The 21,878-nt window shown below is 44.4% G+C and overlaps 2 protein-coding genes across 3 annotated transcripts in view; both read right to left on the bottom strand.

Annotated features, from left to right (window-relative positions):
* The window catches only part of cdh13 (cadherin 13, H-cadherin (heart)), a 456,795-nt gene that overhangs the window by 99,683 nt on the left and 335,234 nt on the right, over nt 1-21,878 (bottom strand). For both annotated transcript variants that reach the window (XM_064335504.1, XM_064335505.1), the window contains exon 8: nt 8,793-8,933. In XM_064335504.1, the coding sequence (XP_064191574.1) occupies nt 8,793-8,933 (141 nt within the window). The remainder of the gene's footprint in view (nt 1-8,792; nt 8,934-21,878) is intronic.
* The window catches only part of zgc:173742 (DNA topoisomerase 1), a 566,006-nt gene that overhangs the window by 226,356 nt on the left and 317,772 nt on the right, over nt 1-21,878 (bottom strand). The gene's annotated exons all lie outside the window — the stretch shown is intronic.

Genomic DNA, 21,878 nt, shown 5'->3' with positions numbered 1-21,878 from the left:
TAAAAGCGCTTTATCTCCTCGTACCGCTGCGCTTTCCTTTTTTCTTTCCTGGAGTGGACGGGAGGGAGAGCCGGGGGGCTCGCTGTACGAACCCCTCTATCACAGACCGCGGCCGGGGTCAGACGATTTCTTTTTTTTTTTTTACTCGCCGGATAATAGAATCAGAATTATTCCTGCCGCCGCCGCCGTGCCCGTGGAGCTCAGCTGAGACGGAATTACAGCAAAAGCGCTTTCTGCTTCGAGGACTCGATTCTGACTTTCCCTGAATTCGATTCGCGGAGCTGCGAGTGAGCATTTGCGTCGCGGAGAACGTCGACGACGGGGGAGCAGTTTTATTAATTATACGAAGAGATCAATCTAAACTGCAAACTCCACAGTAATAAAAAAGCACAGTTGTACAGTGACGGACTCTTATAAATCCACAGTGTATTACCATTTTCTTATGAGATGCGGGGGGGAAAAAAAAGATCTTAAGCTTTGCATGAAATGATAAGCCATCTCTCACTCAAATCTGCTGAAGGGAATCTGAGTGATTTGCATTCCTTGCAGTGAACTTCACTGGTTTTCTAGAGATGGGCAGGTCACAGAGGAGGTAGTTAAGCAGGCATACAGTTAAGCTGAGACGATGGTCCTGGCCAACTGGGTGAGAGAGTACAGCGATCATAAGGAGCATCAGTTTAAATCAGGGATTTGAAGATTACCAGGACCACGAGGACTGACAGGGCTACAGGGATTGAAATGAATGTAAAAATCATACAGAAAATGTAATTAGGGAGATTTATCAGGAATATGATGACGAAGGCTGTACATCTTATTAGGAATATGAGAATAATGATCGTACATATCAGGAATATGAGGTTAAGGACTACAGATAAAATAAGGGATATGACAAGGGACAATGCTTAAGAATCACATATATGAGTATTTTCAGGATTTTCATAAATATCATCAGGAATGCTCTACAGTCAGAGATTTTAAATGATGTGAAGAGCAGCAGTGTGGAACAGTGGTCAGAGCAGCAGTGTGAAGCAGTGGTCAGAGCAGCAGTGTGGAGCAGTGGTCAGAGCAGCAGTGTGAAGCAGTGTCAGAGCAGCAGTGTGGAGCAGCAGTCAGAGCAGCTGGTGCATCAGCAGTCAGAGCAGCTGGTGCAGCAGCAGTCAGAGCAGCAGTGTGGAACAGTGGTCAGAGCAGCAGTGTGAAGCAGTGGTCAGAGCAGCAGTGTGAAGCAGTGGTCAGAGCAGCAGTGTGGAGCAGCGGTCAGAGCAGCAGTGTGAAGCAGTGGTCAGAGCAGCAGTGTGAAGCAGTGGTCAGAGCAGCAGTGTGGAGCAGCGGTCAGAGCAGCAGTGTGAAGCAGTGGTCAGAGCAGCTGGTGCAGCAGCAGTCAGAGCAGCAGTGTGGAACAGTGGTCAGAGCAGCAGTGTGAAGCAGTGGTCAGAGCAGCAGTGTGAAGCAGTGGTCAGAGCAGCAGTGTGGAGCAGTGGTCAGAGCAGCAGTGTGGAGCAGCGGTCAGAGCAGCTGGTGCAGCAGCAGTCAGAGCAGCAGCACGGACCCCACGCCTCAAAGGGATCTCCGGCCATTAACTCAAACAGAGAAATCCCCGTCAAAACATCAGGCTCTCTCTCACGGCTCTATCAGAACCTGGCTTGGGAGAGATGAGTGTTTCCCCCCCCCCGCCTTCTCCTAAGAGCCCTCTGGAGGTGTTCTTATCCCGCCGAACAACAGGCTGCTGGCCAAGGAGCGGAGCTCAGCCTGACAGGGCCGTCCAGCGGACTGATGGAAGCGGGGACAATCATCTTTCCTCCAAAAATAAAAAATAAATAAATCCGCAAGGAGAGAATGAAGCGAAATGGGGGGTCGGGACAGGCCTCTCAGACCCGCGGGCGGGATTCCGCGCTGACGCGCAACCAGCCCGCGACACCGTCTGGTCCGGCGCGAGGGCGAGAGCGGACGGAGGGGAGCGAGGGGGGGGGGGACCCGAAAGTCCGCGGCCGCTCGTCGACGCTAATGAAAGGCTATCAGCGCTTCGATTCGAACCCTCTCCAGGCGAGGAGAGGGGAGGAGAGCCCAGGCCACTCGTCAGCCCTCCCGCCTGGAGGACGAGACGAGACAGAGTAATCAACTCGAGTGCCGGAAACTCATTCTCCCCGCGTCGCGTCGCGCTGGGCCCACCGCCTCCCCGCCATTACGCCAATAACATAATGGCCGCCGCGGTTTATCTCAACATCCGTCCTGAATCAGAAATTAACGGGAGTCCGCACACATTTCGAGCTTTTTTCTCTCCGCATTGTCACTGATACAATGTGCCCATTCAGCCGATAATAACGCAAAACAAAGATTGCTGTACCGAGGGCCGGCGTGCGAGACTGTGAGCGCTGTGCTGTGGGGGCGTGAGCACGCTGCTGAGTGAGGCTGCTGCTAATTCGCCGGGCGTAGCTATGTGTGCGCACGCGCTCTGTGTTCGCCTGCGTGCGTATAAGGGCACGTGTGCGCGTGCGCGTGTGTGTGTGTGTGTGCGTGTGTGTGCACGTGCCTGATTTTGTCTATGTATCATCCTGAATTTACAAGTGTCGGTGCATACATGGATGTGTGTAAGAATGGGTCTGTGTGTATGTGAATGGGTGCAGAGATGTTAAATATGGTGTCCTGGCCAATATCCCACCTTCTACTACCTGATTGGTTGAAAAGTTACAGGAAACCCTCCCATTCTTGTAAATGATAAATCTGATATGTTTGATCAGTTGTCAGCTCAACTTCAAGATAAAATAAAAAGTGGTGCAATGAAATCAAGGCCATATTGGCAGGTATTGAGCCGGAATTGCACGTGTATGTGCCTGATATTAACTCCAAGTAGACCAGGCAGGGTGGCAAGCAGATGGCACAGTAGCTACTGTCTCTTAGTTGTCAAAAATAATACTGTTGTTATTTTGGTGGCCACTCAGCTCTCCCCATCACCCCAAGAGGGACAGAGCTGTCAGTCATGTTGAATGGCAGGTGCGATAAGCTGGATGGTTCTGTGTGAGCGCGTAGTGCCCTGGAGCAGGCTCCTCAGAAACTCCCATTATCATTCAGAGCTGTGATGCAGACACGCGTGTGGGTGGATGGGGGGTTTTTGCTCTCACAAAAAGCTGTGCTGACACTGGCTATTCTCAGATGATGAGTGAGTCACTGATTGATTACCAGCGTGGAGCAGCAGTCAGAACAGCAGTGTGGAGCAGCAGTCAGAGCAGCAGTGTGGAGCAGCAGTCAGAGCAGCAGTGTGGAGCAGCAGTCAGTGCAGCAGTGTGGGGCAGCGGTCAGAGCGGCAGTGTGAAGCAGTGGTCAGAGCAGCAGTGTGGAGCAGTGGTCAGAGCAGCAGTGGGGAGCAGTGATCAGAGCAGCAGTGTGGGGCAGTGGTCAGAGCAGCAGTGTGGGGCAGTGGTCAGAGCAGCAGTGTGGGGCAGTGGTCAGAGCGGCAATGTGGAGCAGTGGTCAGAGCAGCAGTGTGGAGCAGTGGTCAGAGCAGCAGTGTGGAGCAGCAGTCAGAGCAGCAGTGTGCGGCAATGGTCAGAGCGGCAGTGTGGAGCAGTGGTCAGAGCAGGAGTATGGAGCAGCAGTCAGAGCAGCAGTGGGGGGCAATGGTCAGAACGGCAGTGTGGAGCAGTGGTCAGAGCAGCAGTGTGGAGCAGCAGTCAGAGCAGCAGCGTTCGGCAGTGGTCAGAGCGGCAGTGTGGAGCAGTGGTCAGAGCAGTAGTGTAGAACAGTAGTCAAAGTGGCAGTGTGTATCAGTGGACAGGTCAGCAGTATGAAGCAGTGATGAGAGCAGTGTGGAGCAGTAGTCAGAGTAGCAGTATTTATGAGCAGACTGAGCAGCAGTGTGAAGCAGTAGTCAGAACAGCAGTGCAGACTAATGGCAATAGAAACAGGGTCAAAATTCCGACTGGGATGCAGTTCTTTGTCCTTGAGAAACTCTAGAAACGACAAGCAGTGTAGGCAATAGCTTATGTAATACAATAATTGGGTACTGTTGGTTTTCATTAAGGATATTAATCGTCATATACTGAGGAAAAATATTCAATCTATAAATGAAGAGGATTCCAGGGGACTTTGTGTCAGCTATTTTTAATCCCCCACTTCATAAAACTGGGATTATAATTTAAAAGTTAATTGCTATGTTCTTCAAAACAAAGAGAATTTAATGAACGCCCAAGAATAGACAATAATTTTATGTGCATTTTTGTGTTATATTAAATCCACAAAAAGATCACTTGTGTAATTTACAGTAAGTCATTTGGCACATTTTTGTCTAACGTGATTTACAGGACTGCCACAATGCCAAATGCCAATGACAAGGGTTCTTACAAGAATAAGAACACAGCAGATTATAGATATTACACACTAAGCTGATTGAACTACCACTTTACAAGTCAAAGGGATTTGCATATTAAGTGCATGGACACTTGACATAATGATCTTAATATTAAAATAAACCAAAAAAAGAGTTTGAATAATATGAATATCTAGTATTTAAAGTGCTAGCCAAAGCGCTAACCCAAAGCTGCAGCTTTAGTCAAAGACTTGAGTTCAAAGGCACTGCAAATTGGAGTGTTAAGAGATTTAAGAGGCTAAAAGCTGTCTGTAGAGGTGAGGTGAGTTTGCAACCCCCATCTTAAGAGTGAAAGACAGCAGCAGAGACTCTATGGTCCTGACTGGTGTAGGCATCCCTTTGCCATGCTGAAGCCAGGATGCGAGACAGAACAGCAAGACCTAGAGCGGGAGGGACTACCGAGCGACCGGAGGTAGCAGACTGCAGTGAGCAAGCCGGCGTGCAGGGGCCGACGATGCCTCATAGGTGAAGCGAGGAAACGTATAATTGACTACTTCTCCGCAATTTTCTTTCATTCTTTCCTTCCAAACTTGTAATCACCCACACTGCACCTTGAGTCACTGCTGTGCCACCTGCGTCTGAGCGATGGGCCCTGCCGACGGAGGGCGGGCGCCTCTGCCATGCAGGAACCAGCCATTGCGTCGCACACTGCAGGCCGCAAAGCGCTACAGGAGAGCTAGCGCTGCCGGAGGACTGTGTCTCTCAGTCAAGGTGACTGTTAGCTTGTACGCAGCTGAGGCAATTCCATTTAATTTCAGTGTATTGTTTTTTCTTTAAAAAAAATAAAGAAAGGAGAGCAGACTACCTGCTCCCATTGTGTATTTTTCATTTTATTCAGACAGGTAGAAAGCATAAATTACATTGCAGGCATTTTTAGCTGACCTATGTAACTTTCACAGTTTTTGATAGTAAATCCATTTATACCGCTGGATAGTTCTCTGAAGTAATTCAGGTTAAGCAGCTTGCTCAAAGGTACAGCAGCAGTGTGTTAGGGTATCAAAGCAACAACCTTCTGGTCACCAGGCCAGTTCCCTAACCATTACACCACATCACCGCCTAAGATGGGTAGAGAAGGGACAACCGCTGAGGAAGAGATTGAACCCCCACCTGCGCGGTGGGACCTGTGTGAGGCTCAAACGTCAGACACCCCACAAGCTGCATCACACGCCTCGCCAAAAATCACTGTTTCTAGGTCACTCTAGGTTTCTGGGTCACTTTCTAGGGACTATCGCAAAAACTGTGACTTAACAATCTAACATTGCACCCAGCCCATTCTTACCACGTTACACCCCCAAGTGATCCAGGAAAGTTCCCTTTATCTCTCCACAGCACAGCGCACGGGCAAAGGCGCTGAATGTGCAGCGCTTGGAAAAAAGGGGATATAAAAAAGAGAAGATCCCCCGCTCAAAGTTAATCAGGGTCTTGTTTCATCTCCGGTAACTTGTCTCCCAGCCCTGGTTTCCCCCCCGTTCTCAGCGGCCCTATTGGAAGGTAATTACATTATTCACGTCTGCGGGAATCCGGCAGCCCCGAGGCCCGAGGAGAGGATGCTGGGATACGGAGCGGATTGCTGGGAAGCTTTTTGGCGGATCAGGGCGCGGGAACGGGGCCAGCGCGGAGGAAACCGCCCTCAAATCGGGCTCTTTATTTCTCCCCTTGATGAATTATGAAAGGTGAAATTGGACAAGCCTTCCACTTTGCTTGTGAATGGTGAGCGCGAGTCGCAGAGACGTAGCGCGGGTTTAAAAAATACGCCGCTTTATGGACGCCGTAATGATAAACAAGAGCTGTTGCCTCTCTGCTGCTTATATATAATTCAAAATAGCCCTTACAGTAGCGCTGCGGCTGTAACCATTTCCCTCGACTTCTCTCTCTCTCTCTCTCTCTCTCAAAGTAATATCAAAGGTCATAAACCGAAACACAGTACAGGACAATGATGTGGGCATTTGCAGACTCGTTAAGGGTAGTTACTGTAGGCAGCGGTGCCGCCTCCAAATATGGCAGCTGCCTATTATTGCTGACATGGAGCAATATCTCGCCCAGCTGCTTTGCTTTTGCAATTTTAACATTACAGCCAGCTGCACACCCCTCAACAATAATCTGAGGGCATTGCCACGGCTACCAAATATAAATAAAAATGATCTACATCTACAGCCCATTGTTCAAGAGCTGACTCCACAGGCTGATACAGTACGTCGAAACCTTAGTGAGGAACACCTCATCTAGACTGGAGTCAAAGGTACAGCCTCCAAGACATGCACAGCTCTGGTTTCATCATCAACAACATCTATAGAATTAATAGACACAGTGTAGAATGCCTCAGCATCACTATTGCAATGGTTGAACATGGGTAGAACACAGTAGATGAATATAATGGTAATAGGTCCTTCATTAACAGTTCCAGAGTTCTACCATACTGTGTGCAAACCTTTTTAGGCATAGCAGCCATTTAAAATATATGATAGGATAGGGATTCAGTAACTTGTTCATGATCATAGTGAAAACACTGAGGTGACAGTGTCAGGAAACTAGATTGAGAGTCTTTAAAAACTTAAAAACAATATCCTCACCAATTGCAATATTATTAAAAACATGTGATACCGAATGTTCAGCAGAGGGGAGACTGGTTTTCCCCGTAAATATAGACCAGTCCAGTGTCACTGTAGTTTGAGTCATTGCCATCACAAAATAGCCCTTACAGTACTGCTGTGGTTGTAACCATCTCTTCCCTATTTCTCTCTCTTTCTCACACACACAAACAGTACGCACACACACACGCACACAAACCATTATCCTCCTGAGACCTGGATGTTTAAGTATTTACATTTTTTTTTACATAATTCAAATTTTGTTTCAGATGATGAAAACATGTTGTGGTGAAATTGAATGGCCCTTGTAGTGTAGGTTTCAGAATAGCACAATATATGGTTCTAGAGATTACGATCAGAGACTCAAAAATGAATTGCAGGGTCATAGGAGGTTATTCAAAGACATCGAAGAGTGGTTCTCCTGAGCACTGCTGAAGAGAATTTGCATGACCTGTGAGAGGATATATATGACAGGCTTATCCCACTCTAACAGCAGTTCAGTTCAGTTTTAAAGTCCTTTTCTCCCTCTGGTTTAAATGGACAACAGGAATAAGAAAAATGAACATATTAGCGGTAGCCGCAGAAAGAAAGCTCTTGCCCAAAATCCAGACTTCTCCCCTGAGCTCTCACATACAATGACATCCACACCTGACACAGGCCACCACGGTGCTGCAGTGGCTCATGGGAGAGCCTGTCAGGGGTGGGGGGGGGTGGGGGGGCAGTGGAGTTGTATGACTGGCACTCAGATCAAAACTCTGGGGATTTCCACGCAGATCAACATTGCTACTCTATTCATTAGTTCACCCTCCTCTCAGTGGACACTTCTTTCTCTCTGAAGTGCTCTGTAAGCAGTCTGTGACTAATTCATCACCAACGCACGACAAAACAGCACACAATCAAGCACACAAAAAAACACACGAAGGGCATATAGGGCAGTTCCAGTGTTTGTGTGTGTGTGTGTGTGTGTGTGTGTGTGAGTGTGAGAGAGAGAGAGAGAGAGGAACACAGCTGCTGCATATCTGGACCTGACCACACTTGCACTGTCAGCCACTCTAGTTTTCTCAAACACACACACACACACACCCATTCCACTGATGGCCTCTGTACCTCCAACACAGACAAAGGAATTATAACACAATCATTTCCAATAGGGAAGCAGAGGTCGTGGAACATAACTCTGGAGCAGGGCGGTAAGCACCGAGTGCGTGTGAAAAATCCCCCTCTCTAACCCACGCCCGCCTCCCTTCTCCCCTCCCCTGCCAAGCAGCTCTCCCTGTCGGGTCAGCACAGGGCTGGAGCTCTGCTATTACACTGATGAATGCCGGGAGGTTCTCAAGGTCTGCAGAGGGAGAGAGGACCATTGATCTCAGCGGTGAGCGCCGGCGTGAAGCGAGAAACCTCTACAGCCAGCAGGGGGGGTGATTTCTGAAAGCGAGCGGGGAGACCGTGCGGCGTGGCACCGACGTCCGCACAGTGACAGCCGTGCTTTTGCAAACAGCGAAAGGGCAACGTCAATCTCTGAGCTCCAGGAAATGTAACAGGCTTCAGAAAATAAAGAAAGGATCGCGAGGATGGAGAGCACAAGGAGGGAAGGCGTAAGCCGGGGAGAAGGAACGGGGATGATATCATAGTGAAAATGGAGATTATCTGGAATTACCAGGAAGTAGCCCGACAGTATCCACCAATTACCATCAGCATTTTTACATTTGCTGTTGCTACTGTCCAAATCTATAGGAGCTCTGCTGTTTGTTCTACAAGTATTGTGATATCACATGTTTTATGCATACTTTATTAATCTTGGGGAGGAGGAGGAAGAGGGGGAGGAAGGGAGTGGTTCTCACCAGCGAATGGGTGAACTCGGGGGCGTGGTCGTTCTTGTCGGTGATGGTGATGGTGGCGGTCGCTGTGCCGGTGAGCCCCACGTCGCTCCCTGCCATGTCCTTCGCCACGATCTCCAGCTCATACTGCGTGGTGGGCAGGGTCTGGAGAGAGGAGTGCAATGATAGTTAGAGACATTAACCAATCAGCAGCGTGGATAATATGCACCTGTCCGTAGATATAGATATCAGTGAAGACATTCACCAATAAGGATACACACATTAACCAACCCCCGTCACTATTAATCACCAATTTGACAGTACAATGCAGTGATGGAAGAGGAAGGTCTCATTTAGCCAAAAATTGGAAGGGTTATAGCATGATATTATTAGCTGTGTTTGCAATCGAGCCTGATATACCATTAATAATCTGACTAATAGCCTCAAATACAAATGTCTCATGCTAGAAGTTCAATCAGAATAAACTGGAAATTTACTTTGGTATGAGAGGGGTGGTATAAGCATTTGATAATCCCTTCGATAGGAAAATATTAGCAACAAATGGCTATGCAAATTCTCATTCGGATTACTTTCTATTATTTTAAATTCTGTGTATCTTACTCCTTTAGGGTAAATGATGTGTTTGAGTTTCCAGGAGATTAATGCAGTACGCAATAGCTATATGTAGCAGCCAATACCATGTAGTAGCCAAACAACAAACTGGTTGGTACAGTAACCTCATCTGGGACCATATATCTCTCTATTGAAGGGCTCGGGTTTATAAACGACCACCTGCTCCCACCAGGCCTGGCTGAGGACTTTTATCCATTGGCTCTAGGGTCTGTAAAGGGCTGCAGTGAAGTACACCTCAACATGCTGCCATCGCGGTAATCCCGCCCTCGTCTCCTGTCCGATAATCGTAAGAGGACGTTGGTCAGATGAAACTGTTGTTTCATTAGGAGAAATGCAAGTGTGCTAAGCAATCGAATAAGGTCCATCTTTAAAAAAAGTTGGCACTGAATGCAGGAGGTGTAATTTTATGTGAATCATAAAATACATTCTGATTACATTTGAAACGCGCTCCATGCGATCACTTTGTTCAGAATTCACGTAAAAACACTCCATTTGGAACCTTCAATCGGGAAAATGAATGAAAAAAAAATTATGCATCTAACTGCAGCTAGTGACTCACTTATATCATTTGAGGATGAGGAGTGCAAAAACCTTGATTGGTTCGAACTAGTCAGTGATTGACAGCTCAGTGTAGCGCCACACAATTTGGGGTTTGTAAAGACTCATTCTCCCATAAATATTGCAAAATTAGCAATCAATTTTAAAGACAGTAGAGACGACGTTGATTAATCTTCATCATAGGGGACACAGCAACCATTCACCAAGTTAAAAGCCATGGGAAAATATCAAAAGCGATCTTTTATTTTGTAATACACTTTTTCATGCCTGGAGGAAAAGCATGTGTGACACCTACAGCCAAAGCATGAAGCAATTTTGTGTGAAGTGTTCAATAACAGCTATAGCTTTGGAATACTCTGCATGCACCATATGTGAAATAAAACTGACACGGGCATCATGGCATAAGGCTACGTTCTTTATGATTGCCTTTCTGACATTTCCTGAGGGAAAGGACTGGCAGTTGTGAATATTTCATCTGTAAACTCTTTTCCGGTTACGTAAGATCAAGGTTTTCTCACTCGACATCTCAGCGCATTGAAATAAACCATTACACATGAAAGACAATAAGCTTAACCTAGCTGCTCTTAAAACTTTCTGAAAAGCAGTCATCGCTGTGATGGAAAGAGATCCTGAGCAGCTGAAGTCCAGTAATTGGGGTAGTCGAGAGTTTGGGTGCACCAGAGAAGCCCTAACAAGCCCGTCTTTGGTGAATAATTAAGGAAACAAGAGAAGTTTCCTGAAGGAGTCCATTACTGTTGCACAATGTTGACCAGAATCATGCTTACACACACACTCCGACCGGTGACATGTACATGTCCACATATTAATAATGTACACAGGCAAACGTACATACAAATGCGTGTACGCAAACATACCAGGAACAGTAACAAATACATATGGAAATACACCCACACCCACCCACACCCACACACACACACACACACACAAATACACCGGAAACTTAACTATGCCTGTGCACATGTTCAATCTATGTCCTGCTCCATCGAGAGTGTGAAACTTCAGCTCAGTGCAGTTTAATGCAGGGAATATTATTTGCTATTTGATGTGAGAACATGTCTCGGTCTTTCTGTCAATGTGAAAAAAACCTTTTGCTGCAGAAGGGCAATGGGTGAACAGAGGCAATAATGGGCCTTTGATTTCCACCCCTTCCCAAAGCAAACAGCAGAGTTTGAGCTCCTGAGCATCTTCGCTCTCGTGCTTCGCCTGGTTTAAGCAGAATCTCCACAGTAAGCTTACTGTTTACCAGATGTGCAGCAGCGAGAAAACATATTTCATTTTTTTAAACAAAGTTCATAAATAAATGCGGCTTTGGCTTTGTTTAGCAATGACCCCAGAAATCCTTCTCGCCGCAGGATTGTCCACCATCCATACATTATCCATACCTGCTTATTCCTGGTCAGGGTCATGGGCGGTGGAGGCAATCTCAGCATGCATTGGACAAGAGGCAGGAATACACCCTGGACACTTCTCCAGTTCATCACAGGGCACACACACCATTTGCTCAGAAACACAGTCATATCTAGGGACAATTTAGACTCTTCATTTCAACTAAGCTACATGTCTTTACACTGTGAGAGGAAGCCGGAGTACCCAGGGAAAGGACATAGGGAGCACATGCAAACTCCACACAGAAAGGCCCCGGGATTCGAACCAAGAACCTTCTAGCTGTGAAGCAACCGTGCCACCCCAGATCACTCCTGTGTATATACAAAATTGTCCAAGAAAATGATAGCATTGCGTCTTTTAGAATTATGCTAAGATGTGATAGTGTTCTCACCAACAATGCAAGTCTAGTGGGGAGTCAGTACACAGAGCGGGAAACTTTATAAGGGAAAAATAACAACAATCATCCGTCATAATCTTTCATGATTTTCAGGGAACGGTAAACAAATGGTGAAAATTATACAAGGCACTATAAATAATTCAGCTATTAATTTCCTTTAACACTCCACCTCCCACTCTTGAGCTTTAAATACTGCATACCTAATGAAACACATCCATCTTTTTCTGTAAATCCCTATATGTCTCCCTGTTGGACTTCAGTACCCACAATGCCTTGCTCAACTCACATGGGTCTCTTTCATGTCTGACCGAGGATATAACTCAACTGATATTTTGCATTTTACACAAATGGAGAGCTACCCATAGTGCTTTGCACTTGCGCAAAAATAGTCAAGTGGCTATGGGCAGCATCACTGAGGCAGTGCTAGGTGTATATGGGGTCGGTTGGTGGTTGATGAAAAATATAGGACTTACAATGTAAGACACCAAAGATAATCTTTAATCAGTTAACCTTAAAATAATTTAATAATAATTTCTCATATCGCTAACTGTCTAGCTAGCAAATAAACATACCCAACTGCTACCTGACCAGGAATGCTATTACATTTTTGGTTATGGCCAGTATTCTATGCAGTGATCTGGTCCTCAGAACTGCATTACCCATTATGCCATATCCAAGATTTCCTCTCACACAGACACGCACACACACACACGCATGCACAAGCACATTCACCCCTACATGGACACACACACACAGACACACACACAGGTCATTTGATGGGAATTTTGTATTGTTTTAAAAACACGGCTCTGCACAAACCCTCGCTGTCAGCCTCAACCGTTTTTTTTCCTTCTTCTGCTTCTACATGACTTGATTGCATAGCTGATTTCTGTCATGCTGCCCGGGCATAAGAACGGAGCCCGGACACCTCAGCATCTCCTTCCCTGACAACAGTTTAATTCACGGCGCTGGGAGAGCAACAAAAACCTGAATGATTGATGACCAAAACACACTGGGCAATTTACATCTAAGATTTTCCCCCTGTTCGGGTGGGCACCGGGGGGGTGGACTGGGCTTGACAGTGCCTTCAAAGTGATGCTGCCTCTGCACACAAAACTGGACAGCACTCACCGATACCGAAAGGGGTAATATATGAGAGGTGTGAATATGTGTGTGTATGTGTGTAAGGGGGGGAGGGGCTGAGCTCATGAAAAACCCTGCAGACTTTAATAGGGCCCTGAATGACTGTCATGATTCAGACACCCCTCTGCTACATGACCAAGTGGTGCTGTCCATCAATTCTAGCCTGTGCCTATTCTATCTGACTTTGGTAAGGTCGGTTTGGCAAGGTATTTTACATCATTAAATCATTAGTTCTGGATGTATGGCCCTCTTTCTTCAAATGATAAGCATGTTCAATCTCTCCCCCACATAAACAGCTGCAGTTAAAACCTCAGCGCTTAATGCAGAGTGATTGATCCGTCTCACTCTGCTGCTACTGAGCTAATCAGAGTCATCGGCTAGCGTTTCACATATTCATCTGTCTGTTCTCATTGGTTAACGCGGCAATCTTTGTGCTTCCTCGCCACTCTCATCCATCCATCCGGTTAGAGAGTTGGATCCACGGCCCTGTGAATACTAGAAGGAAACCAGAGACAGTTGAAAGATGGGTGTGGAAGTTTACTGGTGTGCTATTTTCTGATTCTATTTCCCACCCAGCGTAGATTAGCTTTAGGACAGCCACTGTCCCCTGGGCTGACCCTGGAATAGGTTTTTTGGCATTGCAGAGGAACACATATGATGCGTTTCTATAAGGGCTGACACTGGATCAGTTGTATGATTGTTATCGAATGCCTTTAAGACAGCCATTGTTTCCAAGTACTGATCCTGATACTGATCAGTTGTTGGGCATCATGGTGAGCAGTAAGAAGTGGGAGCCAGAAGAAAAGCAAGGCTGTACTGTACTATAGTGTATAGTGTACTGTACTACAGTGTACGTGTGACTACCAGACTATAATCTGGGAACCTGACCACAGTCCAGAACTCACCCCAGGACATAGTGTTCTAGGGCACAGAAGTAAATTAAGAGAGAAACATCTTTTGTCTCGTACAAGCACTTGTACGAACACAGTTTAGCAAATGTAGCAGTCATCAAAATTAAAGAGAGAAAGTGCCTTTATATTGAAAACACAAAAGTGGAATTAATATGCGAGTCAAAAGTTGATTGTGTTGCATCTTGTCTCATAACACTTCTGACTTCTTTTATTTCAGACCAAAGGAACAAGGACTTCATTTGAAACACTGCCGGCTTCAAAGGACGTGAATTTGACTGTGAAGCGGAGGTGGGACTTAATTATTTAATGTGCTCGCAAGAGAGATTTGGGTTGCCAAGGAGACACCGCGGGTGGTGTCTCTGCAAAATCATTCTTGATTACAGGCTTCTGAGTCATCTTAAGGGTCAAACACAAACAGGTGTAAAAAGCATGAGAGGTAACACTGAATCAGAACACCGTTAAAAAAAGGCATCGGAAAATCAACAGGTGTCACATACCGTATCATAGTTTTGAATGTTTTATTTTTTTAAATTATTTTTTATTTTTTGCAGTGGTCATCAGATTATCCGCAGATTTTCGTGAGTGTTTGAATGATTCCAGGAAGTGACGGGAAAATGAGTTATTTTCTAAGACAACGTCTGGAAACCTACATGAGCTTCACAATCGTCGGAAGGCAGCGGAGTAATAAAACTTTTAAAAACTTTATTTTGTCCCCAATTCACCCTATACTTTTCACACATTGATAAAACTCACTACCACCTGATACAACCATTAATGAGATAGCCTCCATTTTTCAGACCCAGGTCTGCCGAGCTACTCACCCTGAATTATGTGATAAATAGGCATACATGTCAGGCTCAAGCCCTCCTGGCTCGAGTACACGTTGCTCACTCTCTGCTAACCGTTAGCTTTGTTAGCCAAATAACACGGATTTAATGGGGGCTGAGAATCAGTCCCTGACAGCTATTTAACAAAGACACTATTAATAAACCAAACGCATTCATAGCTGTTTAGCTCATGAATCTGACCCAGCAGTCCTGGCAGCCAATGATAGCCTCTAACCTGGATCACTTTTTATGCATGCATTCTTCTCAGAAATCTGCCATTGTTCGCATGTTCAAACAGATGGGCCTTTGAAGCCTGTGGGGAAATCAGTGCTCTTCAGCTGAGGCCTGGTGGTGAGTAACACTATAGACAACGTCCCGCAGGTTCTAAATGTCTCACCTGCATCGCGGTCGATGACATTTACCTGCCTCCAGCGCAGCATAATGGTTGGGAAACTGGGCTCGCAGCTTGGAGGTTGCGGGTTTGATTCGCGTGAGGCGCTGCCATTGAACCTACCCTTAACCTCCGCTTAGCGGCTCGGAGCTTCTAGCCAGCCTCGGGCCGAAGCGGTGGCTCAATGCCCGATTAATGATTAGGCCAACACGCGACCGGCTGGAAGAACTGATGGAGGGATACGCTTTCCGATCCGCGGGGTGAATTACCGCGTAGCCTTTCCTCAATAGCTGCGACTCGCATTCTGGCTTCTCTGTGCTACTCTGGCTTTGTTGGTGCTCAGCCATTGGAGAGAGAGGCCCCGACTCTCGGTCCTCTAGATACCGAGCAGTCAGCTGTTCGCGCCGCAAGAAACACAATGATGATCAAATAAAGGCTCCGAGAAGCCACATATTGAAGATTATGAATACGTCTAATTAAAAGCTCCGCCCGTCCTTTAAAATCCTCGTCCTTCTCTCTTTCCCTCTCGCTCTCTCACGCAGGATATGTAAATCAGCTTTTCTCTTCCCTCCTCTTTTCGCAGGTACTCCCTGCGGTGCGGGACGTGACAGAGAGGAAGGGGAAATCAATCAGGTGGCCAAACGAGCCCGACCCAATCAGCGGAGACAAACGCAACACTAGCGTGCGCACCATGTGGCCACAGCAGATTCACGCTGCAGTATTAATGAACCGATCACCGAATTCATCGATTAGAGAACCAGGCACATTCCTGCATTTTTATATTGATCCCAGGTCTTGCTTTGTTCCTCCTAGTATTTTTATCTCTAATGAGAGAATCTGAACAAAGCTGAAGCTTATGACTCTTGGTTTGAGATTAAAGTATAATAACTGTTTGTATTCACTCTGAGCCTTGCATTAGCACACATTTCCTGAGACGGGGAATAATGTTTGAGAAATGAAAGAGATTGCACAGATGTATTCTATGGCATAAACGAAGGAGTCGTGAATCTTTAAGCCTTTGTCCCTCCAGCTCCTTCTGAGTGTCTGAGGGACTTGCTCTCGCCAGCAGTGATAACCTGGCCTTATTGTTCAGAGCCCACAGTCCATTAATTACAGTCTGAGTAATTAACCGAGGCTTATCAATACATCTTCATTTAAAACCTCTTATTCCGTGGATTCAAACGCGTACCCCTTGGTGACTGTGAAGAAAATATACATCAGGTCTGTTCTGTTCTGGGGGGGGGGCTCTGTTCAGTGGAAAGGTACGATAAGCCCCCTCGCCGATTGTCGCGTTCCAGCGTATGGTCTCGGACAATCAACCTCATTGCGCCCCACTGAGTACATAAATCACCCCGCCAAACGCAGCAGGTCAAAGACAAATGCCGCTACCGGGCTAACTCGCAACGCTCTTCTAAAGTCCACCCGACGTTATGGTCTTCTCTTTGCAGGTAGAGGGAGGTCGGCTTAGGAAGCAAATTTATATTCCCCCTCACCTGAGGCTGACTGGCATTTACCCAGAAGGCTTTGCTCTCAGCGCTGGGCGCTACCTGACGCTAATGAAGGGCCTTTGAACACAGAAGCACAAAGGAACGCAAACATGAAACAAATAAGGCGCAGCATCCTCTCCAAACAATAACTTCAAAAGCAGTGGTGCACTATCAGGGAGGCGGGGCATGTGCCAGCTACCCAACATGCACTGCTCTGCACTTTTTTTTTTTTTTGATTAATCACCATGCCAGCCTGTAATTATAGAGATGAAAATCGAGTGCCTCTTTATTCTGGGACACTTGAACTTGTTGTTGACCCAGTTCTCCTGTCTGCATACTGGGAAGGGGAGGAGCCATGTCTGAAAAACACATAGGTATTCACAGACCTGTGTGCATTTGCACATGTGTGCATGCGTTAGGAGGATGGTATTTTGGCTGCACTGAATATGCACTACATTACCAGGAATTTGCATAACACTGGAGGATTTTTCTTGAACGGGGGGAAAAAAACACTAAAAACTCCATTAATCATTGTGACAACGCTTTCTTGTAAACAAGCCAAGAGGTAAACACATTTTCATTTCGAGATTCACTGTAAGAAACTTAAATGGCTTCCTTGGGGAATCCACGTTAGTATCTACAGTGCCTTCCCCCACAGCCCATGTTTTTAATGCGGTTAAAAACACTATGAGTGCCCCTACTATCCCAACTATCAGCAAAGACCGTCTGGTTGCCCACCTGTATTCCATATTAATCTTCATTAGCTCTTCAGCCAAGATGTTGTCTTACCTCACACCTAAAAGAACCACTGTGGGACAGCCCTATACTCAGCATAGCCCCACAGGCAAGGAACTCAATTTTCTTAATTCTACTAGAGGAGCAGCTACAAATTGTTTGTGGGAAACAAAATGAATCCCATGAAAAATTAAAACCTTGTGCAAACGTTCATAATTACTAAACGATTGACGGAGCAATACGTCGATAAGCTAGCCATTATAATTACTAATCACCAATCCGATCTCACTCCCTCAAGCCACAACGCGCTATTCCGTTTTCCAGAAAGTTCTGTTTGATGAAAATGCATGCCTTGATTTTTAAGCACGTGTATCCCCACGGCAAGAGCATCCTTCTGGCAAGCAATTCACCCGTCTGTGATTGACCCGGGGAGCTTTGCGAGAACACCCTCTCCCTCATACACGGCATGCAGATGTGCCCAGTAGCATTGAGATGAGAGGCACATTCTCAGTGCTAAAATATTCCATGTCTCCCTGGTACCAAGCTGTGCTGGTAGTAAAAGGTCAACATGCCAATTTAGTGAGCTACGAGCAACACGTTTATGGGAAAAAGGACTAAAGCTCTAAAGTTTCTGTATGGCATTTACTACTTCTGAATATATATATATATATATATATATATATATAGTATAATATATTATATATTAATCCAGTACTCATGTGCCAGGTAGTATGTCACATGTCGGCAAGATGACTTTTTTATGTTGTTGTTAAGTGTAAAAGCTGCTGTGGTTCACACTTTACTTGAAAAATGTGTCACAAACCCTACATAAAGCTGTCATAAATTGTAAATTGTAACATGCTGTCATGACTGGATAGGGAAAGTGGGCTTATGAGAGCTTTATGCAGGCTGAGTGCCATATTGTTCAAGTGAAGTGCGGCACTATTATGTGAGCATAACTGTGAAGTGAAACCTTGTGAATTTTCAGAGTCTTATAAAGGCAACAAGCAGGTATTACACAAAAGCTACAGTCAGCCAACGAACTCCAGGAAATTCCAGAAAAACCCTGGTGAAAAAAATGAAATGAACTCTTAGCCTTCCAATCAAAAAGGACAAATAGATTTAAAACTGCTCCGCCTTCAAAGTATTTATGGAACAGCAGGTATGTGGGTCCCAGGTTTTGAGAAGGGCAAACTCAAAAAATAAAATTAAGCTCATGCATTTCTCACCTTATTTTTCTTGTTTCAGATTTGTTTCAAAGGCGATCGGACTCACTGTGGTCTCTCTGCATTATTCAGAATGAGACACGTCCATTATTATCAAGGTCACTGTTTTAATAACGCTCTCATTGGATCAGAGGCACACGAAAAAAACAGAGTGAAGCCAAACACATTTATCTAAAAGGATGTGTCAAAATCGCCCTTGGAAATGCAACAGGACGGCTCCCTGCGCATACATTTCAAAGTGAGATTTCAGAGGATAAATACACCTGCACGTCTTGCTCTCCTTTGCTTTGTTCCTTAAATACTTCCTCTCTCTGACCCTCGCAGGTGCTCATTCTTTGTATTCCCAGGTAAGCAAATCACAGGTGACTGGTTATCAAATGGAAACAAGGCTCGTTATCTAACTGTTGTCAGTAGGTATGAAAGGTGTCTCAAATTTGATTGACAGTTGGCTTCAGGATAACATGAAATCTGAACAGAGAGTTTGTGTCTGAGCATCTTATCATTGTGGGAATTCCCCCAGGGCACCAATGCTGGACTTGGGCCATTCTGAATTTACTGTATGTAAATTAGTTTGATGAAGACATTACGTAGTAAAAACAAATGTATTTAAACTGAAATAAACTATGCTCATTTAAATAAAAAATGAAATAAAATGAAATAAATGAAATAAAACATGCTCATTTAAAAGAATACAATGCAGGAAAGTCGGATGGCAGCTCAAATTAAACATTATCAAATGTAAGTGTATGGATGCAAGGAATGATAACTTGAGGCACAATTATATTTAGAAGTAAGACTTTCTCAGAAACGACAATGTATGAAAGTCTAAGGTGGGTGTAAAATTTCATTAAAGTCTGCCTGAATAATATCATATATATATATATATATACAGTATATATATTGTACTGCCCAAAAATATTTGCCACCTGCAGTTGAAAAACAAACTTAGAGTAGAGAAGTCAGTAAATATATGTACATTCATTGAATAATGAATCAAAGTAATATATATTTTCAATTTCTATGTGCAATACACACAAAACACAAGTTTAAGTTTTACTTTAAAAAGATTACTTTAACAGATTACTGGAAGTCCATCCAATCATTTCTCAAGGCGGGAGGTGGGAATGTAGAAGGGAGGTGGAGGGGCAATGAGTGAAATCCTATCTAAATCGTTTTTAAAATGACAGGTAGCCTAATAAATAGAGCCTGTGGTGCAAGTACTGTATGCAAAATAGGGACTAATTTTGCAAGAAATATGGCAAATAAAAAGGAGTTTAGATGTGCTTATATATATATATATATATATATATATATATATATATATATATATATATATATATATATATATATATATATATATATATACACAAACACATAAATAACTAAATAACAGACAAACACACACACACACACACACGTGTCAATCAGTGACTCTTTTATTCATGGGGAAAGTAACTCTCAAAGAAAGTACAAATTATCTACCGCTGAACTTTTATATTTTAAGAGGAAGAGGAAGAAGAAAGCTCATCCCAATTATTCTGGAAGTATAGAGGAAGAACCCCTAAAATGAGTTCCACAGCAACTTAATTGCCGATTAAAGTTTGAGTGTTCCATGCCATAATAGCTTGCCTGGAATAGATATGTATTAAATGAATACATAAAAAAAACTTCTTTGGAGGTACTTCTAAGCAACAGCATTCAAAAGTATAACGCCCACTGCAGTCTATGCACCAAATTGCAATGCAGCTGCACAAAAGTATACTTTTTTAACTGACTCGTGAAATCATGGTAATATCCTTCCTGCCCTATACAGATAAGCAGGTGTAATTCCTTTCATTTAGTTTCCCTTTCAACTAAATGCCATAGAAGTGAGTAGTGAGGAGGCTTCAGTACGCAACAATGTTCAGTGCTTACGTTAACAGTCTATATGAGACAGGGATCAGGGATTACATGCATTCTGTCAGAGCAAAATCTACTAAAAGTTGATTAAACAACTGACATATTACTGAGAATTAATACAGGTAGCAATGCTAAATAAAACACTGGTAATGTCAGCCCTTGTTACAGCTGAACAATTGACTTTTAAGAATAACCCCTGTAAATCACTTCATAATTCATAAAATGGAGGTTGTGGGTTTATTTGACTGAGGTTTAACAAAATATTAGAGGGATTAAATAAATTGGATTACAGAGACTATTGCAAACTCACTTCTGTCAGCAGAACAATGTGTCATAGGTGGAAATAAGCCGAAGGCACATTTCACGCTGACTCTGATAAGTGGTATTAATGTTTGTAATGTGGACAGAGTGCTAAACGCTCTCTAGACATCATGCTGGGCAATGAGCTTTGCTGGGCTGGATGGAATGTTCTGGAACATTCTCCTCGTTATTCTTCATGCTCTTTTAACCCTCCTGCTGTTTTAATATTTTGCAGGCACGCGGTGCCCACAGTGTCAAAAATGACCCACTCTCACCAGACCTCCTGTGATAAAGGCTCTTCATTGAAATTTTCAACCAAAAATCTATATTTTTCATGTAGAAACAGCCTGTTACTTATTTGTTGTAATAGACATGTAGTGCTTAACTTAGATTAGGACTGATTTTATAACAGCAGGGTTAAAAAAGACTCATAAGACAAACATTGTACCCTTTTTACTGTAACTGTAACTATTTCTGATGGTAGGGTCACTCCAGGAAAAGTCAAATTTCGTGCATTAAAAAATTAATTTTAAGGATTTTTAGTGCTGTCACGTAGAGATGCACAACAGTATCGGGGATGTTTTTATAGAGGCCAGTGATAGCAAACTTATTAGTATTATGTGACGATTCAACGAACAAGCGCCAGACAATAAGGCACAGATGCTGTCTATTCAGGCCACAGAATTTAACAGATGCCCCACTTCACCTTTCTCAAAATCAAATAAAAAATAATAATAAAACAAATATAAACTTGCAAGAAGATTCAGAAGTATTATTCATTTTTAACTGCAATATGCCATGCTTTGCCTGATAATGCACTCCCTTGATTTCTTAAGCAGAAACGCTAGACCAATCCTCTCCTTGTACGGTTATTTCTAGGAATATGATTGGCTTAGGGACACATTTGTGGTCAGATCATGCATATCCATACTCTCATAGCATCTTTGCATGGCAATATGTCTGGATCCAGGCAATATGACTGAAAATATCGTACCATCCGGAGCTCAGGCTCGAAACTAGTGTTAACCAACCCTGTTCCTGGAGATCTACCATCCTGTAGGTTTTCATTTCAAACCTAATTTGGCACATCCAACTCCATTAATTAGCAGCTCAACAAGATCTCTAGCTATGAATAAGCTTCGATTTGTTAGGGTTAGAGTGAAAACCTACAGGACAGTAGATCTCCAGGGACAGGA

The sequence above is a fragment of the Anguilla rostrata genome, chromosome 5 (assembly GCF_018555375.3).
Source record: "Anguilla rostrata isolate EN2019 chromosome 5, ASM1855537v3, whole genome shotgun sequence".
Classification (NCBI taxonomy): domain Eukaryota; kingdom Metazoa; phylum Chordata; class Actinopteri; order Anguilliformes; family Anguillidae; genus Anguilla; species Anguilla rostrata.
The sequence above is the reverse complement of the archived record's forward strand: the minus strand, read 5'-3'. Positions and strand labels throughout refer to the sequence as shown.